The sequence below is a fragment of the Heterobasidion irregulare genome (genome assembly GCF_000320585.1).
Source record: "Heterobasidion irregulare TC 32-1 unplaced genomic scaffold scaffold_05, whole genome shotgun sequence".
Lineage (NCBI taxonomy): Eukaryota > Fungi > Basidiomycota > Agaricomycetes > Russulales > Bondarzewiaceae > Heterobasidion > Heterobasidion irregulare.
In genome coordinates this window covers 802153-819076 of record NW_009258201.1, presented here as the reverse complement: position 1 = coordinate 819076, position 16924 = coordinate 802153, and the positions used below count along the sequence as shown (strand labels likewise).

The following is a 16924-nucleotide window of genomic DNA, read 5'->3' as shown; positions in this document are numbered from 1 at the left end:
ATGGCGAGCCCTCTGGAGGTAGTCTATATGCCACCCGCCAACCCTTCTCCGCAAGTGCAGCGCGTCCTGAGGTGGGCCGAGACTTTCAGCTCCTTCGAGAGGAATGTGGGCGCGCACTTCGCGGACGACGTCGAATACCACGTGCTCCCGAGGGCACTCCAGAGACCCGTGGTGACGAGGAGGAGGGCATGCGAGGAGGGGTTCGAGAGACAGCGTTCGCTCTTCAATGTCAGTGAGTTCAGGGTAAGAACGATAAGAACGGGCCATCCTCACGAATTTTGCAGTTCGTCATTCATGACTTGGTCGAATCAGGGAGCATGATCTCTGTTCATGTCAGTGCCTGCATTCGAAGATTATTGGCTCCAGATGGCTCAGCAGTTTACACTCTGTTCACAGGTTTCGTCATACGGAACCGGAGCAAATGGCACGTTGTACACAAACGAATACTTCTTCACCTTCTATTTCCGGCCTGGAGGGCAATGGGAAGATGGCTTGCCGAAAATAGCGGTTGTGCACGAGTTCGTAGACAGCTTGTCCACGGAGAGGAGGGCGGCCGGTGGGACTTAGAGTATCCCGTCTGGTCTACGGCACCTATAATATGCGCTTCTACGATCGACAATAAAGTGTAGCCACCCAGTCAATAATCATAGAGTCGTGGAATATAGTACAGTTAAACAGTCTACCACTCACCAAGTGATTGCGAGATTACGATTGACGAGAGAATTCCAGCACGCTCGAATGGCTATGTTTTACGTTCTTCGTGATCATGGCGAACGCCGAAACCCCTCAACTCGTGCTTTCGAGTTTCAAGGCAAGGGCGTCTAGTTTTGAGAGTGAGTGACGACGTGTTCACCGTGATGAATCAGGACTTCTGAATCGTTGACTTCGAAATACGCACGGCCCGTATGGAGACAGAATACAACTGCTTCCATCAGTGAAATGGACGGGAAAAGATAAGAAACGCTCTTGCCCTGTGTGTGTCTGTAACGGAGGGGTTGGCTGCAATGCTTGTAAATATTCACGTGTTGCCGCAACCGGCATCGGGCATCCGGGCTATATAGGCAGGGCCGTGCCAAAGGACAGCCATCCGCGACTGCAAAGGTGAGCTCCCTCTCTATCTCCACGGAACGCCTTTTCTTCCGTGCGTCCCTCTCATTTGTTGCATTTCTACAGTGCACGTATTGTTATGCTTCGGCTGCGCCATCGCATCTCACCCCGCGCGTCGCGTTCCTTGGTACGTGTGCCGAGCCATTTACCCCGCATTCATTAGTTGACCGTGGCTTATTGCGTGCACGTCCAGCTCTCTTCAATGCCGAAATCTCGCTCCTCGTCTTCCTCGTCCTCCACGGGCTCTGCTGCTGATGTTCCTGAAGGCTACATCGCTGACCCCAACGCTGGACCCATGCTGCGCTACCAAGCATCCCTCCCGCGGCTCCCCGTCCCTCCCTTGCCTTCCACGCTCTCAAAATACCTCGAGACAGTGCGCCCACACTTGAATGCTGCCGAGCTTGCGCGCACCGAGGCAGCGGTACGTGCCTTTGGCTCGTCGCCTCAGGGTGCGGAGCTCCAGAAACGTCTGGAGGCCCGCGCGGCAGAACCCGGGATGAAGAGCTGGCTGGCGGACTGGTGGAACGACGCGGCGTATATGGGCTACAGGGACTCTGTCGTCGTGAACGTCAGCTATTTTTACGTCCATGTCGATGACAAGACGCGTCGCGATCCCGCGAAACGAGCAGCTAGTCTGATTAAAGCTTTGCTTCCATTCCGGGAGCTCGTAGAGACGTGCGTCAATATTCCCAGTAAAAGTTACACTTTATTGGTTCATGTGTGCTAATCGAGATATTTACAGGGAGCAGTTGGAGCCCGAGAAAGTGCGCGGTGCGCCTCTCTGCATGTCTTCGTACAAATGGCTGTAAGTCTTCGTATGCCTTCGCATGGACCTTGTCTTGCTGACCTGACTGTGCCTAGTTTCCATGCAAATCGATACCCCGTTATCCCTTCTGATACCGCCCATAAATTTGACCCAAAGAAGTATAACCACGTCGTCTTTGTTCGCAAGAATCGCTTCTTCGAGGTCCAGCTCGCACATCCTGACGGAACGGAACTCAGTGCTGCAGACCTAGAGGCGTACGTTCTCGATTCTACATAACCCGGGCAATTTCTCAGAGTATTTCTTTCGTACAGACAAATATCAGAGGTAATCCGGCTGGCCGGAACGCAGGAAGGTGTGCCCATTGGTGCACTCACGAGCGAGAACAGGGATATCTGGACAAACGTATGCCTTTCTCCGTCAATACACCGATGACGGGATCGCTGAATCGGCCGTTCACCTAAAAGGCTAGACAACGCCTTCTTGATGCTTCCCCAAAGAACAAGGCGTCATTGGAGCGCATCGAGTCTGCAATGATCATTGTCGCCCTTGATGACACAAAACCGGTCACCCGTGAGGACATATCATGGGCATGTTGGGTCGGAAATGGGCGTAACCGTTGGTATGATAAACATCAATGTCGGTATTTTCCTTGCTCCCATTCGCAAGATAAAACACCAGTACTGATTTACTGTGCCCCAGTGATCGTGTTTGACAATGGTCGTTCCGGGTTCCTTGGCGAGCACTCTTGTATGGACGGCACTCCCACGCTCCGGACGAATGAATTCATCATCGCGGCCCTCGCTGCAAACAAAGTCAACCTTGGGCCCTCAACATCTTCTACATCCCTCCCTACGCCCAAAGAGGTCACCTTCGAAACCAATGACGCGGTCCTTTCGGACGTACGTACGGCTGAGAAGCACTTTGATGAGCTCGTGGGGGCGCACGACATCGAGGTGTTACATTACGAGGGGTACGGAAAGTCGCACATCAAAAAATTCAAGGCGTCGCCAGATGCATGGGCACAGCTCGTCAAGCAGCTTGCGTTTTACAAGCTGGCTGGGCGTCCTGGAGTCACATATGAGAGCACGCAGACGCGCAAGTTCCAGCTGGGGCGGACCGAAGTGCTCCGTAGCGCGAGCGTTGAGAGCAAGGCATGGGTCGACGCGATGAACGACCATAACGCTACTGCACGTCTCCTTCCATCACAATTTCCTTTCCAAGCGCTTATCTCGAATTCTGTAGGATGAACATCGTGCGAACTTGTTCCGCCGCGCTGTGTCTCGGCACGTACAATATGCTGCGTGGGCAGCGGATGGACAGGGCATCGACCGTCATTTGTACGGTCTGAAGAAGATGCTGCGCGAAGGCGAGCCATTGCCTCAGATATACCAAGATGAGGCGTTCTCGCGGACAAGTCACTGGGAGCTGTCGACATCTCAGTTGTCGTCCCCATTCCTCGATGGGTGGGGCTACGGCGAAGGTACGTGCTATTGACGCTGAAAAAATACCAAGCGTTCTTAGTTCTTTCCTTAGTCGTCCCAGATGGGTACGGATTGGCGTATGCGATTGGTGACAACTACCTCCGGTGGACAATCACGAGTTTGAAGCGGGATACGGCGGTGCTGAAGCATTATCTTGCGGAAGCTGCGACTGAGGTCCGGCAGATGATGGACCGTGCTGCCGCCTCCGCAGCTGCAAAGGAGACAGCCAAGCCAAAACTATAATGTGACAGAGATCTCGGGATCGGGGTACGGTACAGTGTCGTCGAAATCTAATAGACCTATCTTCAGATACCTCGATTTTCATGAGCCCTGAGCCATTCATTGTCATCTGATTATGACATTGGTCTGTTGAGGTGTACCATATCACGGACTCAGGTGAGTTGATGTCCCACAAAAAGTCGAGATTCCTTGATTGCACCTTAAATAGCCGCAGAAAATGATGAACCTTCCAAGTGAGGCACCAGCTGAGACTCTCCCTGGTCATGGCCAAGGGCGTGGGTTTCTAAGAGCGAAATCGTTCTCTGGATGCAGTGCTGTTACTTCTGTGGTTGGCTGACAGCCAGCGGAGTATGGCCTAATCATTGATATAATCATTGACGGAAAGCAACGGTTATGACACAAATGTTTGCGACATCCGCCGAAGATATATAAATAACATGCGCCCGATGCGCCACTGGCACATTTCGGTGATTAGGCTTGCTTGAGTATTCGATGTACTGCAAGTAGAATCATTGCCGCATGATTCGACCACTGTCCCAAAGGCAAGAGCAAGCCCGAGGCTGGGATTCGCTCGGGTCTCAGCACGTGATGCGAATGCTGTCGGGGGCGTGCCGTTGGGTTCGGTTTGGGTTAACTTGATGTCTGCTTGCTGGCCACACTGACGCAAGATCTAGGTCCACGCATTCTGCTGTGTTGGCAGACGACAAGAAATTGACCGCTCGGATCTTTCTGACTCGGTTTTGGCCAATGAAACACACCGATCATGCTAATGCGGAGCGACTCGGGTTTCAAAACAACGCTCTCGGAGCACCGCGGGTTCCAGTTAGGGCCGACTGGCCTATATAAAAGCACGTCCGCCATGCCAAACGAGGCCCTCAGCATTCCGATACCGTCCTACCACAAGCGCTTAACCTTACCTCTGCTGGCTATGCTTAGAACAGCCGCCTCGCGCGCCCCACCTCTCTACCGCTCTGCGTTAGGTCTGTCTCTTGCCCGCCGGTCTCTCTCTACCTCTGCGTCGCGTTTCAACGACCTCCATGCAAAAAAAACTCATGAAGAAGCCTTCGCTGGTGCTGAGGGTCGCCATCTGAGTTCGTATACATGTCTACTGCTTCCTCGTCGCGTATAGTGACAATACCGCAGAGGATCAATCCATCCCACAGGATATTATCGCCACGAGCCCTACGGGTGGCGAGGTGAAGGGAGACTGGGTCCTCTTCCATCCAGTTTATTCTGCTGATGAACTTAAAGCCGTCGAGGTTTGTATTTTTTTGTCCACTTTTTTTTTCGTTTGGTTAATGATCCACCCTTAGGTTCTTCACCGCGATGGCAAGAACTTTTCAGATAAGTTCGCCATTGGACTTGCCAAGCTGTTAAGGTACCATACTTCTCGGCGATCGAGTGTCAAACAACAATCTAACGATTCGCGGTAGATGGGGCTTCGACCTAGTATCTGGCTACAAGCACAAGACAGTACCTGCCGGCTCCACCATGACTCTAGAGGAACTTCGGAAGGGAGGCTACGTCATGAACGAACACGAATGGTTGAATGTAAGTCACCATAAAAAATAATCAACCGCTAGTTTTAACAAATGAGTATCTCAGCGCATTTTGTTCCTTGAATCCATCGCAGGTGTGCCTGGAATGGTGGCTGCGACTGTCCGTCACCTGACAAGTCTTCGTCTGATGGTTCGTGCTTCATTGTGTCTGCCCCACACTAAATCCTGAAAGATTGTTCTCAGCGGAGGGACTCTGGATGGATCCATACACTGCTCGAAGAAGCAGAGAATGAGCGGATGCACCTGATGTACAATCACTATCCTTTCCAAGTCTATTAACCGTCTCAATTGTGCGTCATAGGACATTCATGACTCTTCGAAATCCTGGGATCTTCTTCCGCGCACTCATCCTCGGTGCACAGGGTGTCTTCTACAATATCTTCTGTGCGTTCTCACCGATGAGTCTTTCAATGGTATATTCATGATCTTTTGGTAGTCTTTTCCTATCTCTTTTCGCCAAGTACCTGCCATCGTTTCGTTGGATATCTGGAGGAGGAGGCGGTCAGGACCTATTCAAGCTGCATAAACGAACTTGAGGCCGGCCGATTACCATTATGGTTCGTTCGCCCCTTCCAGATTCTCTGTAGCCTGCTCTTGACTGATTTTCTCTTTGTGCGATCAGGAAGGACAAGCCGGCTCCGGAAATCGCCAAGGATTACTGGCGACTTGCACCGAATGCGACCATGCTCGACGTCATCTATGCTGTCCGCTCAGACGAGTCGACACATCGTTTCGTCAACCACTCCCTCGCAAACCTCCAAAAGGATGACGTGAATCCTTTTGCGCTGCGGGAGCCTGACATGCACGTCAAGGGAAAACTCATCGAGTGCGTAGCCGCTTTGGCGTTTGATTCGTTGCATCTCCTTGACTCTTCGTTCCAGATTTGACAGGGCCGCAGCGGCTAAGTATGTGAACGATTCGCATCAGATGGTAGATAAGCAACAGGCTGTTCATCAGTAGCTGCCACGCCTTCTCTGAGTTATACTCACTATACCATCACCTTCACGATAGACTATCCTCGTAGCACTACATTCATCCCCACTCATTTGTAATACATGCACATGGTTGTATTCGTGTCCACTCGTTGTATCATTACTACTCTAGACATCTAATTAACTTGTCTTGTGACAATTACTAATCGTTGTTTCTAAATGGCCATAACTCCGCGCAACATAGATCAAAATTGAACGTTGAACCTTCCACATGAACGGAGCTTGAAGGACTCGGTACTCGTTGGCTGTTACCCCGTATTTCCTTTCTAGGCTACCGATGACGAGACAGACGTCAATGATCTCTTGCAGCTGTGCCACAGTGGCACGGTGCTCCCTACTCCATATCATCAACGTTGACCATGACCAAGGGTTATTTCTAGCCATTAACATAAGGCATGGTATCTTCTCAGACGCGTCTGCATCCTATCCTCACGACGCCGAGTCTCGAAAACACGCGACTTGATGGCTCACATATTCATCGTCGCTTCTTCATCGGACCTATGCCTGAACGCGTCATATCACAGACGGAGAAGCAGAACAACCAGATGAAGCACAAGGCATCTCGACTGTTTGGACTTTATGATCGTATTGTATCGGATGAAGACGAGGACAACGCCGTCACTAGCGTTCTTCGGGACTATGCCTTCCAGTTCTTCCTCGAGCAAGGTGGGAGGGAGTCGGATTGGGGAGAGCAGCAGGAGCGGCAGACACGGAGCGAGATGCTGAGACTGTGGATGGATAGCGAGTGGGGAAGGATGTGGAAGCGCAGGAAAAAGGATGCCAACATATCGCGCAGACGCTGGGTCGGTGGTTCTTTTGAAGTCGGGGACTTGATAGGGATCAACATACTTTCTGGCGGGCTCCCCAAAAGCGCCAGGTCGACCTCAGACTTCGCCGCCTCCACCTCGCAAGTGCACCTTGATGTGCCCATGTCGACTTTTACTGCTGACAGCTTCACGACCGCTCGGTCACATTTGAGTCCCTCCTCTGAAGCCCCTGAAATGTTTACAGGCACTCCATCAATTCATGAGCATTCATCCGCCGAATATCACTGGCCTCCCGAGGACGAGTCTGTACACGTTCCTTTTGCCACTTCCCTCATTCGATCCTCTTCTCTAGTCGCTCAAACTAAGCCACCGAGCAAAGCGCAGACCGACATTCTACCGCGCCCCATCTTGAAGGACTCTCTGATAGGTCAAATTAGGAGTGACGAAAACATGGCTGATGCGCATGTATCCTCATTTCGTAATGCAGTAGGGACGAGTGAGGGCAAGAAGAAAGCAGTCCACTATCCTGACGCTTTAGAACAATCATCTGCATCGCCGCAGGAGGTTCTTGCGCGTGAAGGAGCAGATTTGCCTGAGTCCAGCGCCGCGGCTGCTCAAGAACAAGCGCTTGAGCCTCCTCGTCCGCCAGTACCAGGGCGAGCCCTCTCAGGTGACGTTTTCATGCAAGGTGCAGTTTGACGTTTATCCCTCGTTTCATAAACTAATCCGTTCATGATTGCATCAGACAGAATGATTGTACGCGTTTCATATACTAGGGAGAGATCACTAGGAGCGACTTTCGATGAAAATCAAAACAGGTTTACTCAGCATCTGCAGTACGAAGATTGGGCTGAGTTCATGGTAGTTTGGCGGAAAGACCGAATAGAATTATACGAGGATTATGTATGTTCCACCGCCTTCAATTCGATTGAATGTTATCACCGAAACTCTGATAATTGACTTGAACTCCAGACCATTCCGCTGAAGGAGTGGGTGACTGGGCATAAGCACCTCGCCTTCATTGCGCCTCTCAACACACCACGGACTAAATTGTCATTATACTCCTTCACAGACCTCAGTTTCTGCATAGCATGTCCTCCTACCGCGGTGGAGTCTGTCTCGAAGAGCCGGTGGCATTTTCATCGCGCGAAAGAGGGTCTCAATATTTTTGTTTTCAAACATCGAAGACGCTCTCGCGCAGTCGACTGGACATGGCATTTATGGTAGGTCATACCCGAATATCATCAATTTCATCTTCGTTTACTTGTCGTGTTTCCATTTACTGAAAGGTGATTTTTATATCAATTCAGGCGTCGACTCGGTGGAAGGTTTCCTCCGTTCATTGAGATTCGTGTGCCTCTGGTGGATATTCGGCTTAAAATCGACATTCCAGATTCAGCCAATGATCAAACGAATGCCGACCTGACCTCTTTCACCAAGGCCAATCTTATAGAACTCTGTGTCAAAGCTCTAGGCCGGATACAGGACTGGAAGATGTTGATACAACGGCAGCTTGAGATGGGGGCTCAACTTGAGCTTGCTTGGAGGATGGGCACACAATTGGATTGGGTTTGGTGGCAGGAAGATATTGAGGGGAAGGAAAGAGAGTGGGCTGTTCTTGCAGGACTCGCGCTGAGCCAGGTTTGTTTCATTTTTTTGACCTAAGGGGCCTACGAACTCTCAATCCTTGTTTCACTCATAGGCAGGTAAAGCAGCACACCTTGAAATCCGAAGGAGCGAACATCTCCCATCGCGGGTACATCTTAAGGACGGTGTACGATTGGAGGAGCCACCATCAATCGAAGGGTTCCTCGAACGAGTTAAACCTGCAACGCAAGTCCGGCAGCCTATATACCTCACCATACATGACGGGTTGCTCTTCTCCCTACCCCCTCCTAGAGCTCACCCTCCACGCCCACCGGGGAGCGTCCCCGAGCCCGCTTCTCTGGACGACGACTTTCATACTACAATGCGAAATGAGGAGGCGTGGCGCGGAGCACAGCAAGTGTCCGAGGCGAGAGGTGTGACGGATCTGCGCAGTATCGTACTCGTTCGGCGCGCCTTTCAAGTCGTGCCGCCTCTTCAAGAAAATGTGCAAACGGAGGCTTATGGAGACGATGACCTGTGCTTTGCTCAGGTGGATGGGGACGAAGATGACGATAACGATGTGGGAGGTGAGGAAGGCCTGGAGAAACCAGCGCAAGATCGTGTGCATATACGAATGCGACGGTGTTTCGAGCTGGTGATGAGTACAGGAAGAATAGTACGGTTTGAAGTAATGAGTCTTCTGACAAGCTCTACTCCAACTCCTACTGACTGCATAAGACCAGACTTACTCGTGCAAGACAGCGATAGAATGGATCAACCGCCTTCGCACGCTGATTCAATACTGGAAGGCACGTCATGATATGGACGCTCGTCAAGAGATGGATATTGTGCATTTCGGGACCGGTCGTCCGCGTATAACGCCGCGTCGCAAGATCAACGTGGACAACGAGCAAGCCGCACCAGAACCGGCATCGGATTTGAGCGCCATCCTGCCGTCGCTGAATCACCTATACAACTGGTGTGTACTGGATGGGTGTCGGGCCATCACAAAAACGGGGCGAGTCTTCGTGCAGAAAGGGTTTCGTGGTCGGTACAAGTTAGTGTTCAGCTTGACAATTTCGCGAGTACCTACAATCCATACTGACAATCAGCTTTCCTCCAATAGGCACGTCCAGCTTTTTATCGTGGCAGGTCACCTCATTCAATATCACATGAAGACCAACTCGGTACACCACCGGAGACGAGGAAAAGGAATCAGTTTGCTCGACGCCTATATCGCTTCGGGCGTGTTCGCGGCGCAATCGTTGCCTCGAGGTCAATATAAACCCAACACCCCACCAATGGCTCGGCGATACCAAGACGGATTAGAAAGTGCCGATCCAGACGAAGACACGTTGTTTGTGGTGTACTATTACCCATTGAACGTGGAAACCGGAATAACCGAACGGCCAGGTAAGGGGAACAGGGTCGGAAAGGATAAGGAGGCAGTTCCTAATTTGAGCACCAAAAGGAAGCTGATGGTGTTCAGGACGAGAAGCAGAGTCGAGAGAGATGTGTGGTGTTGGGCACTGAACGCGGAGATCGAGAAAGTGGTACGGACAAAGAAAGAGAGAGAAGAGAAATTACGACATGCTGGAGGCTTGATCAGGACATGAAGAGGACATTGATTATTTTAGTATCAGTTTGCGATATTCTGCCCCCTGGAATGTTCGGTATCTCGGATGTGGACGCAGTGTATTGCAATTTATCATTATTTTGTAGGATGGGCACGCACCGGGGATCATTTTGCCCTTCCGACACGGATGCTGTGTACTTAGTAGCTAGCAGTGACGAGCAGCCAATCCATAGGTCAAGGGAAAACAAAAGAAAATGGAAACATAGTGGAGACGACGAATAAGCTATGACTTCTTGGGCTTTTTCACTGTAGGTGCGAGCGTCCGTCAGAGAAATACTTGGTAGATGACGGTAGACGCACCTCCATATCTGCTCCGTGCATTGACCCTACCCACGACTCCACCGAAATCAAGAGCTCCACGTACAAGCTTGTATCTAAGAAGTCGGTCAAAAACGGAGTTAGCGAACCGAAGCGCCAGGACCGTAGTTTGTCGAGACGTACTTCACACCCGGCAAATCCTGCGCACGACCTCCTCTGACCAGCACAACACTATGCTCTTGCAGATTATGCCCCTCGCCCATGACGTAAGCCTGAAGGGTCTTCCCTGAGGAGAGCTTCACTCGCGCAACCTTGCGCTTGGCTGAGTTAGGCTTCTTCGGTTTGACAACAAAGATCTGCACGCAAACGCCCTTCTTTTGACTGTTATTTTCCAGCAATGGAGCCTTCGACGAGTTGCGCTTCTTTGGCGCTTTACGGCGCATGGCCTGGTTCAGGGTAACAAGCGAGGGTGGGGAGGCATGAAAGGCACGAGGATGGATGAGGGGGAGAATTGCTGAGCGCCTCGGAAGCATCAAAGGAGTATGTGACGAGCCAGTTGTGCGCATGGATAAAGGGGCACACAGGGAAGGAGGGCGCGCAAACGCGCGCAACGCTGAGAGCATCGTGGTCGGTTTATTGCTCGTCGTCGGCAACGACGCCTATGAGTTGGACGAAAGGCACGGCATTTCCCGAGATCACGAAGCACCCTGCCCTAAACTCGACCTACGCGCGACGCGTCCAGAACCAATGCCATCTCGTTAACCATCTCCTTCATTCACAGTCTTATAAGATGCCTCGTAAAGCTTCGCGCCGCGCTCAATCCACCCCATCCGATCACATTGAGGAGCACACCCTCTCCCAACAGCAAGATGATGATGCAGTCGACGAGGATGGAGAAGATCTACCGCGTCGCAGTTCCAAGGTTTCCAAATCCAAAGTGAAGAAAGCCACGGCACGCCAAGATGAGGACGATCAGCCTGGCCCTGAAGATGGCAATGGAGGCGATATGACTCCGTTCGACAAAGAAACATTTGGCAATCAACCCCTGAATAAGAACGAAGGCTCTAAACTGACGGGTATCGCGGCGGACTGGGCAATGATAGAGAAAAATGTCAGGAACAGCGCGCCAGCGCTTCTCAACGACGTAGCAAGCGCCGTAGCTGAGCTGAGGGACGATGAAGCTGCCGAGAAGGTACGCTAATCTAATTCTTCAGTATCGCTACTCTCCAACGTCGACAGCCTGCATTTAGGAACTCATCCATCTCGATAAGTTAATGCGAGAAATGGTCGACATAGATGAGGAAATCTCCGCGCATAAGAGGACGCTCGAAGAGCTTCACCAACAAGTCATCCGTGGTGAAGAGATCGTACGTACTAATGCTATCGTTCTATATATTATATAACGGCTATCATCTGCAGTCAGATATTCTAGATCGCTATGAGAACGATGTGAAAGGAAAGATCGACAAATACAAGAAAAAGACAACTCGTCAGAAGTACGGCAGGAATCAACATTATGCAGATTTCCGACAAGCCATACATGTGCGTAGTCTCCTGCTCTTCATTTTCACCTTCTTATACGTGTGTATAGGAGGTACGAAATCCGGACGATGCGATGCCACCAGTTGTCGAATTTTTGCCTCGAGGTTTGTATGAATAATGTCTTGAACGATGCTTTGTCTCATGCTTTGTATCAGAGAAAGACGATGTCAGTGACGACGATGACGATGATATTCTCGTCGGAGGTGTCATGCAAGATTTCAAGTGCCCTATAACTTTAACGTTCCTTGTTGATCCCCTCACCTCGTGAGTTACCTCTTGCCCGTCGTAGTGTGATATGTGTGACTAACCTCCTTTACCTTAGTACGGTTTGTTCCCACTCCTTCTCTGGAGAGGCTATTCGGCAAATGCTTGGCTCCAATAAGGCCACGAAGAAAATTTGCCCTGCAGCCGGTTGCAGAAAGATGATCTGTTATAATGATTTGAAGCCGGACAAAGCTTTGGAGCGCAAAGTAAAAAATGCTCAGCGCAGAGCGCGGCAGAGGGAAGACGATAATGATGCGGAGGAGATAGTGGAGTGAGCCAAGCTGTGAGTGCTTGAGTGACTGTGGGATTCGATACCGACATCCACAATGTATTTGTGCTGGTGTTTCCTTTGAAATATCTGCTGGGTTCACTCCTTTAGGAAACTCACCTTCTATTTTCGGCAAACCTGGTTCCCGTTATGGAAAATCTGTCACCAAACCAAGCATGACGTCAACCGAGCTTGCCCACTCGTTCTCTGCTTTCCTCTCTCTCTCTCCGCTCCTTGTACTCCCAGAAACACCTTTTAATCCCTCACGCTCTTTTGACTTGCACACTCTTTCTTCAGCAGATTGATCAACAATGCCGGCCGTCATCTTGTACCAAGTTCCGCGTACCCCTCCGCGGTACAAAACTGTCTGCGAACCTCCCTCCCCGCTTGCACGCTACAGCCGTGTCTTTCCTCGCCCGCTTCCTTCCTTACTCGCCTGGAAGGCTGCCTGTATGGTGAGTTCCACTCTGTTTAACCCTGCTTGTTATGTGTCCTGCCGCTTAACGTGATCGTTACCAGGTATTCCCAGCTATAGAAGGCTCTCACCCGGTCTCCTCTTCCTGCAAGGGCAATCCAAACACTCTTGCCATCCCCCCTCGCGCGCGCAAATTTATGTTCACCCCACCTGACCATCTAGAGTCCAAGGCTACACTCTCGACTCCCCCGAACGTGACATCTGACCAAGATCCCCCGAAGACCTCTTCGAAACGCAAGCTGGATGAAGCTAGTTTCAGATTGCCAAGCGAAACGGACCCCTTCTTACAATTCGTACTCAACGCCGGTCGAAATTGTAAGCGCTCGCGTGTCAATCGGGATAAGGAGTCGCGGCGGTTATTGAACACGGGTTCGAGGGGTCAGTAAGTGTTAAAGGGGAGGCTGAGTTGCGCGTGGCGTGCCTCCGTAGAACTTCATATCGATCCGTAAATGCATTCAGTCTCGGATAAATACGGTGGCAAGGTCTGGCTCTGGAAGGCTATGGTTTGACGCCATTTTACCAGTCTTCATAAGTTTTTTCTGTCTCCTTTGTCATTCTGTCAAAGCCAACTCAAATTCCCCGCGGCCAACTCTGGTCAGCTTCTGTGCCTTTGGAACGGTGGGAATTTTGAAACTCCGCGCATCAGCTTTGTCCTGGATTAAAAATCCTCTTCTCGCTTTTCGTGCATCTGGGGAAGCGCTGCCCTCGTTCACATGGCCTTGAGGCCTTGCTTGAGCGCTTGAGCGCTGGAAAACTGATTTATTCCCCGGATCGGCCCGGACATTCAGACATATGGTCGTCAACGTGCCACATCCTATTAAATGGTACTCCGAGGCTCCGATCGAGTCATGGACATAGGCCATGCGTTCTACACGGATGCCGTTTCTTCGTTCTTGACTCTTGCACACAAAGGGCGGTAGGTACTTTTGGAGGACAGATCACAATAGCATGCCTGCCAACCAAGTTCCCGCTGTCGAGGTCTTGTCTCGGGAATCTGGGCCAGATGTCAAAGAAGGCCCCGCTTCCTCAGAAACTACCTCACCAAAAAGTTCGTGGAAGGACGGCGAGCAGCAGGTTTTGCCGCACAACAACCTTCCCCTTGTCTTTTGCTCGTTGATGTTGACCCTGTTCTTGGTAAGCTCAGATGGATGTCGGACTGGTTTCTTGACTTGCTTTGCTGACAAAATTATCATTTCCCAACACAGGCGGCTTTGGATCAAACAATGTTCGTCCGCCTCAGATCGTTTTTGTAGGAAGTTCTCTAAAATTCGGTTTATCAGCGTTGCGACGGCACTGCCAACAATAGTTTCCGACCTTGGAGGCGGTCAGAACTATTCATGGGTTGGCAGGTAATCAACGGCTAATACCCAGCGGATTGTTACGTTAATGTTCCGTCGTTTGCAGTGCTTATTTACTTGCTTCAGCCGCATGTGGTCCGCTGTACGGCAAGTTAGCGGACATCATAGGCCGCAAGCTTGTCCTCTACCCTGTCATCGTCATTTTCCTTGTGCGTGCTCTATTATTATCGCACTCACAGTCGATCTTACATGACGACTGCGATGGGTAGATTGGCTCGGCTCTTTGTGGAGCAGCACAAAGCATGACTTGGTTGATTATAGCTCGAGCAGTTCAAGGCATAGGTGGTGGAGGTACATTTTCAGCGCCCATACTCCTCTTCAATATCCATTTAAGACGGTCGGCGTTATAGGCTTGATACAGATTATCCAAATCGTGATTGGAGACATAGTAACTTTGGAACAGTAAGCTCACCATTTCAATCTTAGGCGACCCTCATCTTCTAACGTGTGAGCAGACGAGGCAAATACGGAGCATATATCGGATCAATGTGGGGTATTGCATCGTACGTTCAAACGATATTTACGTCGACGATTCCGCTCATATCCTGACAAGAATTCTTGGGCCTCTCGTTGGAGGCGTGAGTCATGATATCTCCAAGTTAAGATACATATCGAAACAACCTATTTGACAGGCTCTTACGGACCATGTTACGTGGAGATGGTTCGTCCTTGATGACACTATGTCTTTCTATGAAAGATGACGATTTATTTGCCCTAGGTGTTTTTGGGTGAACCTGTATGTCCGCACATTTCGCACTGAACGAGTTACGGACTTACCTAAATTTTACAAGACCTACAGGTGGAGCTGCCGTCGCTCTACTTTTTTTCACTCTCCATTTGAACCCTCATCACGGAAAACCATTCCGACAACATGTCCGCGAATTCGATTTTCTCGGGCTTTTTCTCCTTATAGCCGGGGTCATCTGTCTTTTGCTCGGATTCAATCAGAGCGAGACCAGTTGTGAGTCGATCCGCTAAATTGACCTCCCTTCACTATATTGCTTACTTCTGAATGATCTTGGGTAAATGGTGCACAGGGAGAAGCCCGGCCACTATTTCGCTCCTGGTCATTGGCATCGTCCTGCTCATTTCTGCAGGATTCTGGGAAGTCCACACCACAAGGTCGCCCATCATCCCCCCGCGAGTCTTCAAGGTACATCGTCCTATCTTCTGCCGATGTTATTAGCCATATACTCATATGCTATCAGACAAGAACAACGGGTATAATACTCGTATCAAGCTGCTTGCACTCATTCACGTTCTTCAGCGGTACTATCACCTTTCCCTTGTGATTCATCATCGGTATTGATTAGAACACATCGTACAGGGGCGTTCTATCTGCCGTTGTACTACCAGGTGTTAGGAGCGTCAGCTACAAAGGCTGGTATAAAGTAAGAAACTACGCTTTTAATCTTCGGAATTTTACGAACTCGAAACGCAGGATGCTTCCGTTCTCACTTGGTTCCTCAGTCACGTCGGCGATCGCGGGCTATGCTGTGGCGCCTCTAGGCGATTTCCGACCGCCAATATGGATATCATTCGTACACTCTTTCCCATTTTCTCCTTTCTCACTGCCTTCTGACACGCTTCGACATGACAGGCGATTATGACTTTGGGATACGGACTCATGATTATGCTCGATGAGACCTCGTCAATGTATGCACAACTTCGTCAATCGGGGAGTGAGGAAAACCCTTACACTTGAGTATATAGTGCTGTGCAGGAGATATTTCCTCTCATTGCTGGGCTTGGTCTCGGTGGCCTATTTCAAGTTCCCCTTATAGGTATGCAGGCTGCGATGCCACTGAAAGATATGGCAACCAGTACCGGTGGCTTGATGTTTATCAGGTAAAGACCACCCTCCCCATCTGATGCGAGGAGATTGATGATCTGTGCGAACAGACTCCTGGGCTCAACTATCAGCGTGTCAGTTGGACAGGCTATTTGGTCATCGGTACATTTCGCTGCTCCCAGTCAGGTCTACGAGCTTCATATCTCAATAGCATATATACATAGGAACTCAACAAACGGATTTCGAAGCTACCTACTTTCGACCTCGGAACATCATTCGCCAATAGCGTGACGCATCTCAAGGATATTCAGGTTTGCCTCTTAAGTCTTCGATCAGTGCTGGCAGAATGACAAGCCTTCTCTATCACACTATAGCCTGAATCTCTGCGGACACAAGTTGTTCACGCTTATACAAAAAGTCTTTCGACCATCTGGATAGTGGATACTCCACTCCTCTTCGTGTGTTGCATCATGGGTCTGTCACCTCACCTTCGTCACTGGCGCCTAACTTGCAGCTCACATCGTCGTTCCCCAGTGTTATTCTTGAAAAAGTACACCTTGCAACGAACGGTCGTCCGCAGTCCAAAGCACCGCGAGTCATCTCAGACGGATCTCGAAGGGGGGACTATAGTCGAAACGCCCCCGAACGGCGCACAGGCTGATGAAAAGGACCACACGATCAGTGAATCCGACATCAAAACACAGTAGAATGCTGCAGACCTAGACATGATTGCCTTCGCATACTGCTATCAGCCCGCTGTTGAATAATATACGACGTTCAACCGTTGTTTCATCTGCTTTCATAGTTACCATGATTCGCCACATGAATGCAT

General features: G+C 50.4%; 8 protein-coding genes across 8 annotated transcripts; 7 read left to right on the top strand and 1 right to left on the bottom strand.

The window, feature by feature from the left end:
- On the top strand, positions 1-567 carry HETIRDRAFT_451314 (uncharacterized protein; the record flags this gene model as incomplete). Its single annotated transcript, XM_009547891.1, has 3 exons — positions 1-228; positions 285-332; positions 397-567. 3 exons carry the CDS (start codon positions 1-3, stop codon positions 565-567), a joined length of 447 nt encoding a protein of 148 aa, XP_009546186.1.
- Positions 568-1309: 742 nt separating this feature from the next.
- HETIRDRAFT_156259 (uncharacterized protein) lies at positions 1310-3990 on the top strand (the record flags this gene model as incomplete). The annotated part of the gene is made up of 8 exons (XM_009547890.1): positions 1310-1782; positions 1850-1912; positions 1969-2127; positions 2185-2275; positions 2338-2509; positions 2573-3060; positions 3116-3353; positions 3407-3990. The coding sequence occupies 8 exons, from the start codon at positions 1310-1312 to the stop codon at positions 3595-3597; spliced, it is 1875 nt and encodes a 624-aa protein (XP_009546185.1). The 3' UTR covers positions 3598-3990.
- Positions 3991-4763: 773 nt separating this feature from the next.
- HETIRDRAFT_317133 (uncharacterized protein) lies at positions 4764-6113 on the top strand (the record flags this gene model as incomplete). Its single annotated transcript, XM_009547889.1, has 9 exons — positions 4764-4853; positions 4908-4972; positions 5028-5145; positions 5200-5283; positions 5337-5401; positions 5455-5537; positions 5590-5714; positions 5780-5979; positions 6035-6113. Coding segments are annotated over 9 exons (909 nt in total), but the record flags the coding sequence as incomplete, so codon positions are not given.
- A 1531-nt stretch (positions 6114-7644) lies between these two features.
- HETIRDRAFT_51882 (uncharacterized protein) lies at positions 7645-10115 on the top strand (the record flags this gene model as incomplete). Its single annotated transcript, XM_009547560.1, has 8 exons — positions 7645-7815; positions 7885-8135; positions 8223-8553; positions 8615-8980; positions 9104-9187; positions 9243-9347; positions 9411-9562; positions 9626-10115. 8 exons carry the CDS (start codon positions 7645-7647, stop codon positions 10113-10115), a joined length of 1950 nt encoding a protein of 649 aa, XP_009545855.1.
- A 173-nt stretch (positions 10116-10288) lies between these two features.
- On the bottom strand, positions 10289-11041 carry HETIRDRAFT_409435 (uncharacterized protein). The gene is made up of 3 exons (XM_009547888.1): positions 10577-11041; positions 10436-10509; positions 10289-10381 (listed from the first exon to the last, which is right to left on the bottom strand). The coding sequence occupies exons 1-3, from the start codon at positions 11014-11016 to the stop codon at positions 10359-10361; spliced, it is 537 nt and encodes a 178-aa protein (XP_009546183.1). The 5' UTR covers positions 11017-11041; the 3' UTR covers positions 10289-10358.
- Positions 11042-11173: 132 nt separating this feature from the next.
- On the top strand, positions 11174-12474 carry HETIRDRAFT_434099 (uncharacterized protein; the record flags this gene model as incomplete). The annotated part of the gene is made up of 6 exons (XM_009547887.1): positions 11174-11585; positions 11644-11760; positions 11813-11935; positions 11985-12039; positions 12091-12199; positions 12258-12474. The coding sequence occupies exons 1-6, from the start codon at positions 11184-11186 to the stop codon at positions 12472-12474; spliced, it is 1023 nt and encodes a 340-aa protein (XP_009546182.1). The 5' UTR covers positions 11174-11183.
- Positions 12475-12778: 304 nt separating this feature from the next.
- On the top strand, positions 12779-13391 carry HETIRDRAFT_451308 (uncharacterized protein; the record flags this gene model as incomplete). The annotated part of the gene is made up of 3 exons (XM_009547886.1): positions 12779-12922; positions 12987-13311; positions 13372-13391. The coding sequence occupies 3 exons, from the start codon at positions 12779-12781 to the stop codon at positions 13389-13391; spliced, it is 489 nt and encodes a 162-aa protein (XP_009546181.1).
- Positions 13392-13962: 571 nt separating this feature from the next.
- HETIRDRAFT_36610 (MFS amino acid permease) lies at positions 13963-16893 on the top strand. The gene is made up of 21 exons (XM_009547485.1): positions 13963-14076; positions 14148-14167; positions 14223-14287; positions 14343-14449; positions 14510-14591; positions 14651-14702; positions 14756-14803; positions 14854-14878; positions 14933-14961; positions 15019-15036; positions 15092-15261; positions 15338-15453; positions 15509-15569; positions 15628-15691; positions 15742-15841; positions 15901-15956; positions 16014-16148; positions 16203-16254; positions 16317-16403; positions 16467-16566; positions 16627-16893. The coding sequence occupies exons 1-21, from the start codon at positions 14059-14061 to the stop codon at positions 16797-16799; spliced, it is 1578 nt and encodes a 525-aa protein (XP_009545780.1). The 5' UTR covers positions 13963-14058; the 3' UTR covers positions 16800-16893.
- The last annotated feature ends 31 nt before the right edge of the window (positions 16894-16924 follow it).

What these genes read in the sequence shown, in the direction of transcription:
- HETIRDRAFT_409435 (XM_009547888.1), bottom strand. Translation starts at nt 11,016, where the DNA reads ATGCTCTCAGCGTTGCGCGCGTTTGCGCGCCCTCCTTCCCTGTGTGCC. An exon ending in CAGGATTTGCCGGGTGTGAA is followed by an intron (nt 10,510 to 10,576) that starts GTACGTCTCGAC and finishes CCGACTTCTTAG; the next exon opens with ATACAAGCTTGTACGTGGAG. An exon ending in TGCACGGAGCAGATATGGAG is followed by an intron (nt 10,382 to 10,435) that starts GTGCGTCTACCG and finishes TCGCACCTACAG; the next exon opens with TGAAAAAGCCCAAGAAGTCA.
- HETIRDRAFT_36610 (XM_009547485.1), top strand. An exon ending in GCGGCTTTGGATCAAACAAT is followed by an intron (nt 14,168 to 14,222) that starts GTTCGTCCGCCT and finishes TCGGTTTATCAG; the next exon opens with CGTTGCGACGGCACTGCCAA. An exon ending in TTGGGCCTCTCGTTGGAGGC is followed by an intron (nt 14,879 to 14,932) that starts GTGAGTCATGAT and finishes CCTATTTGACAG; the next exon opens with GCTCTTACGGACCATGTTAC.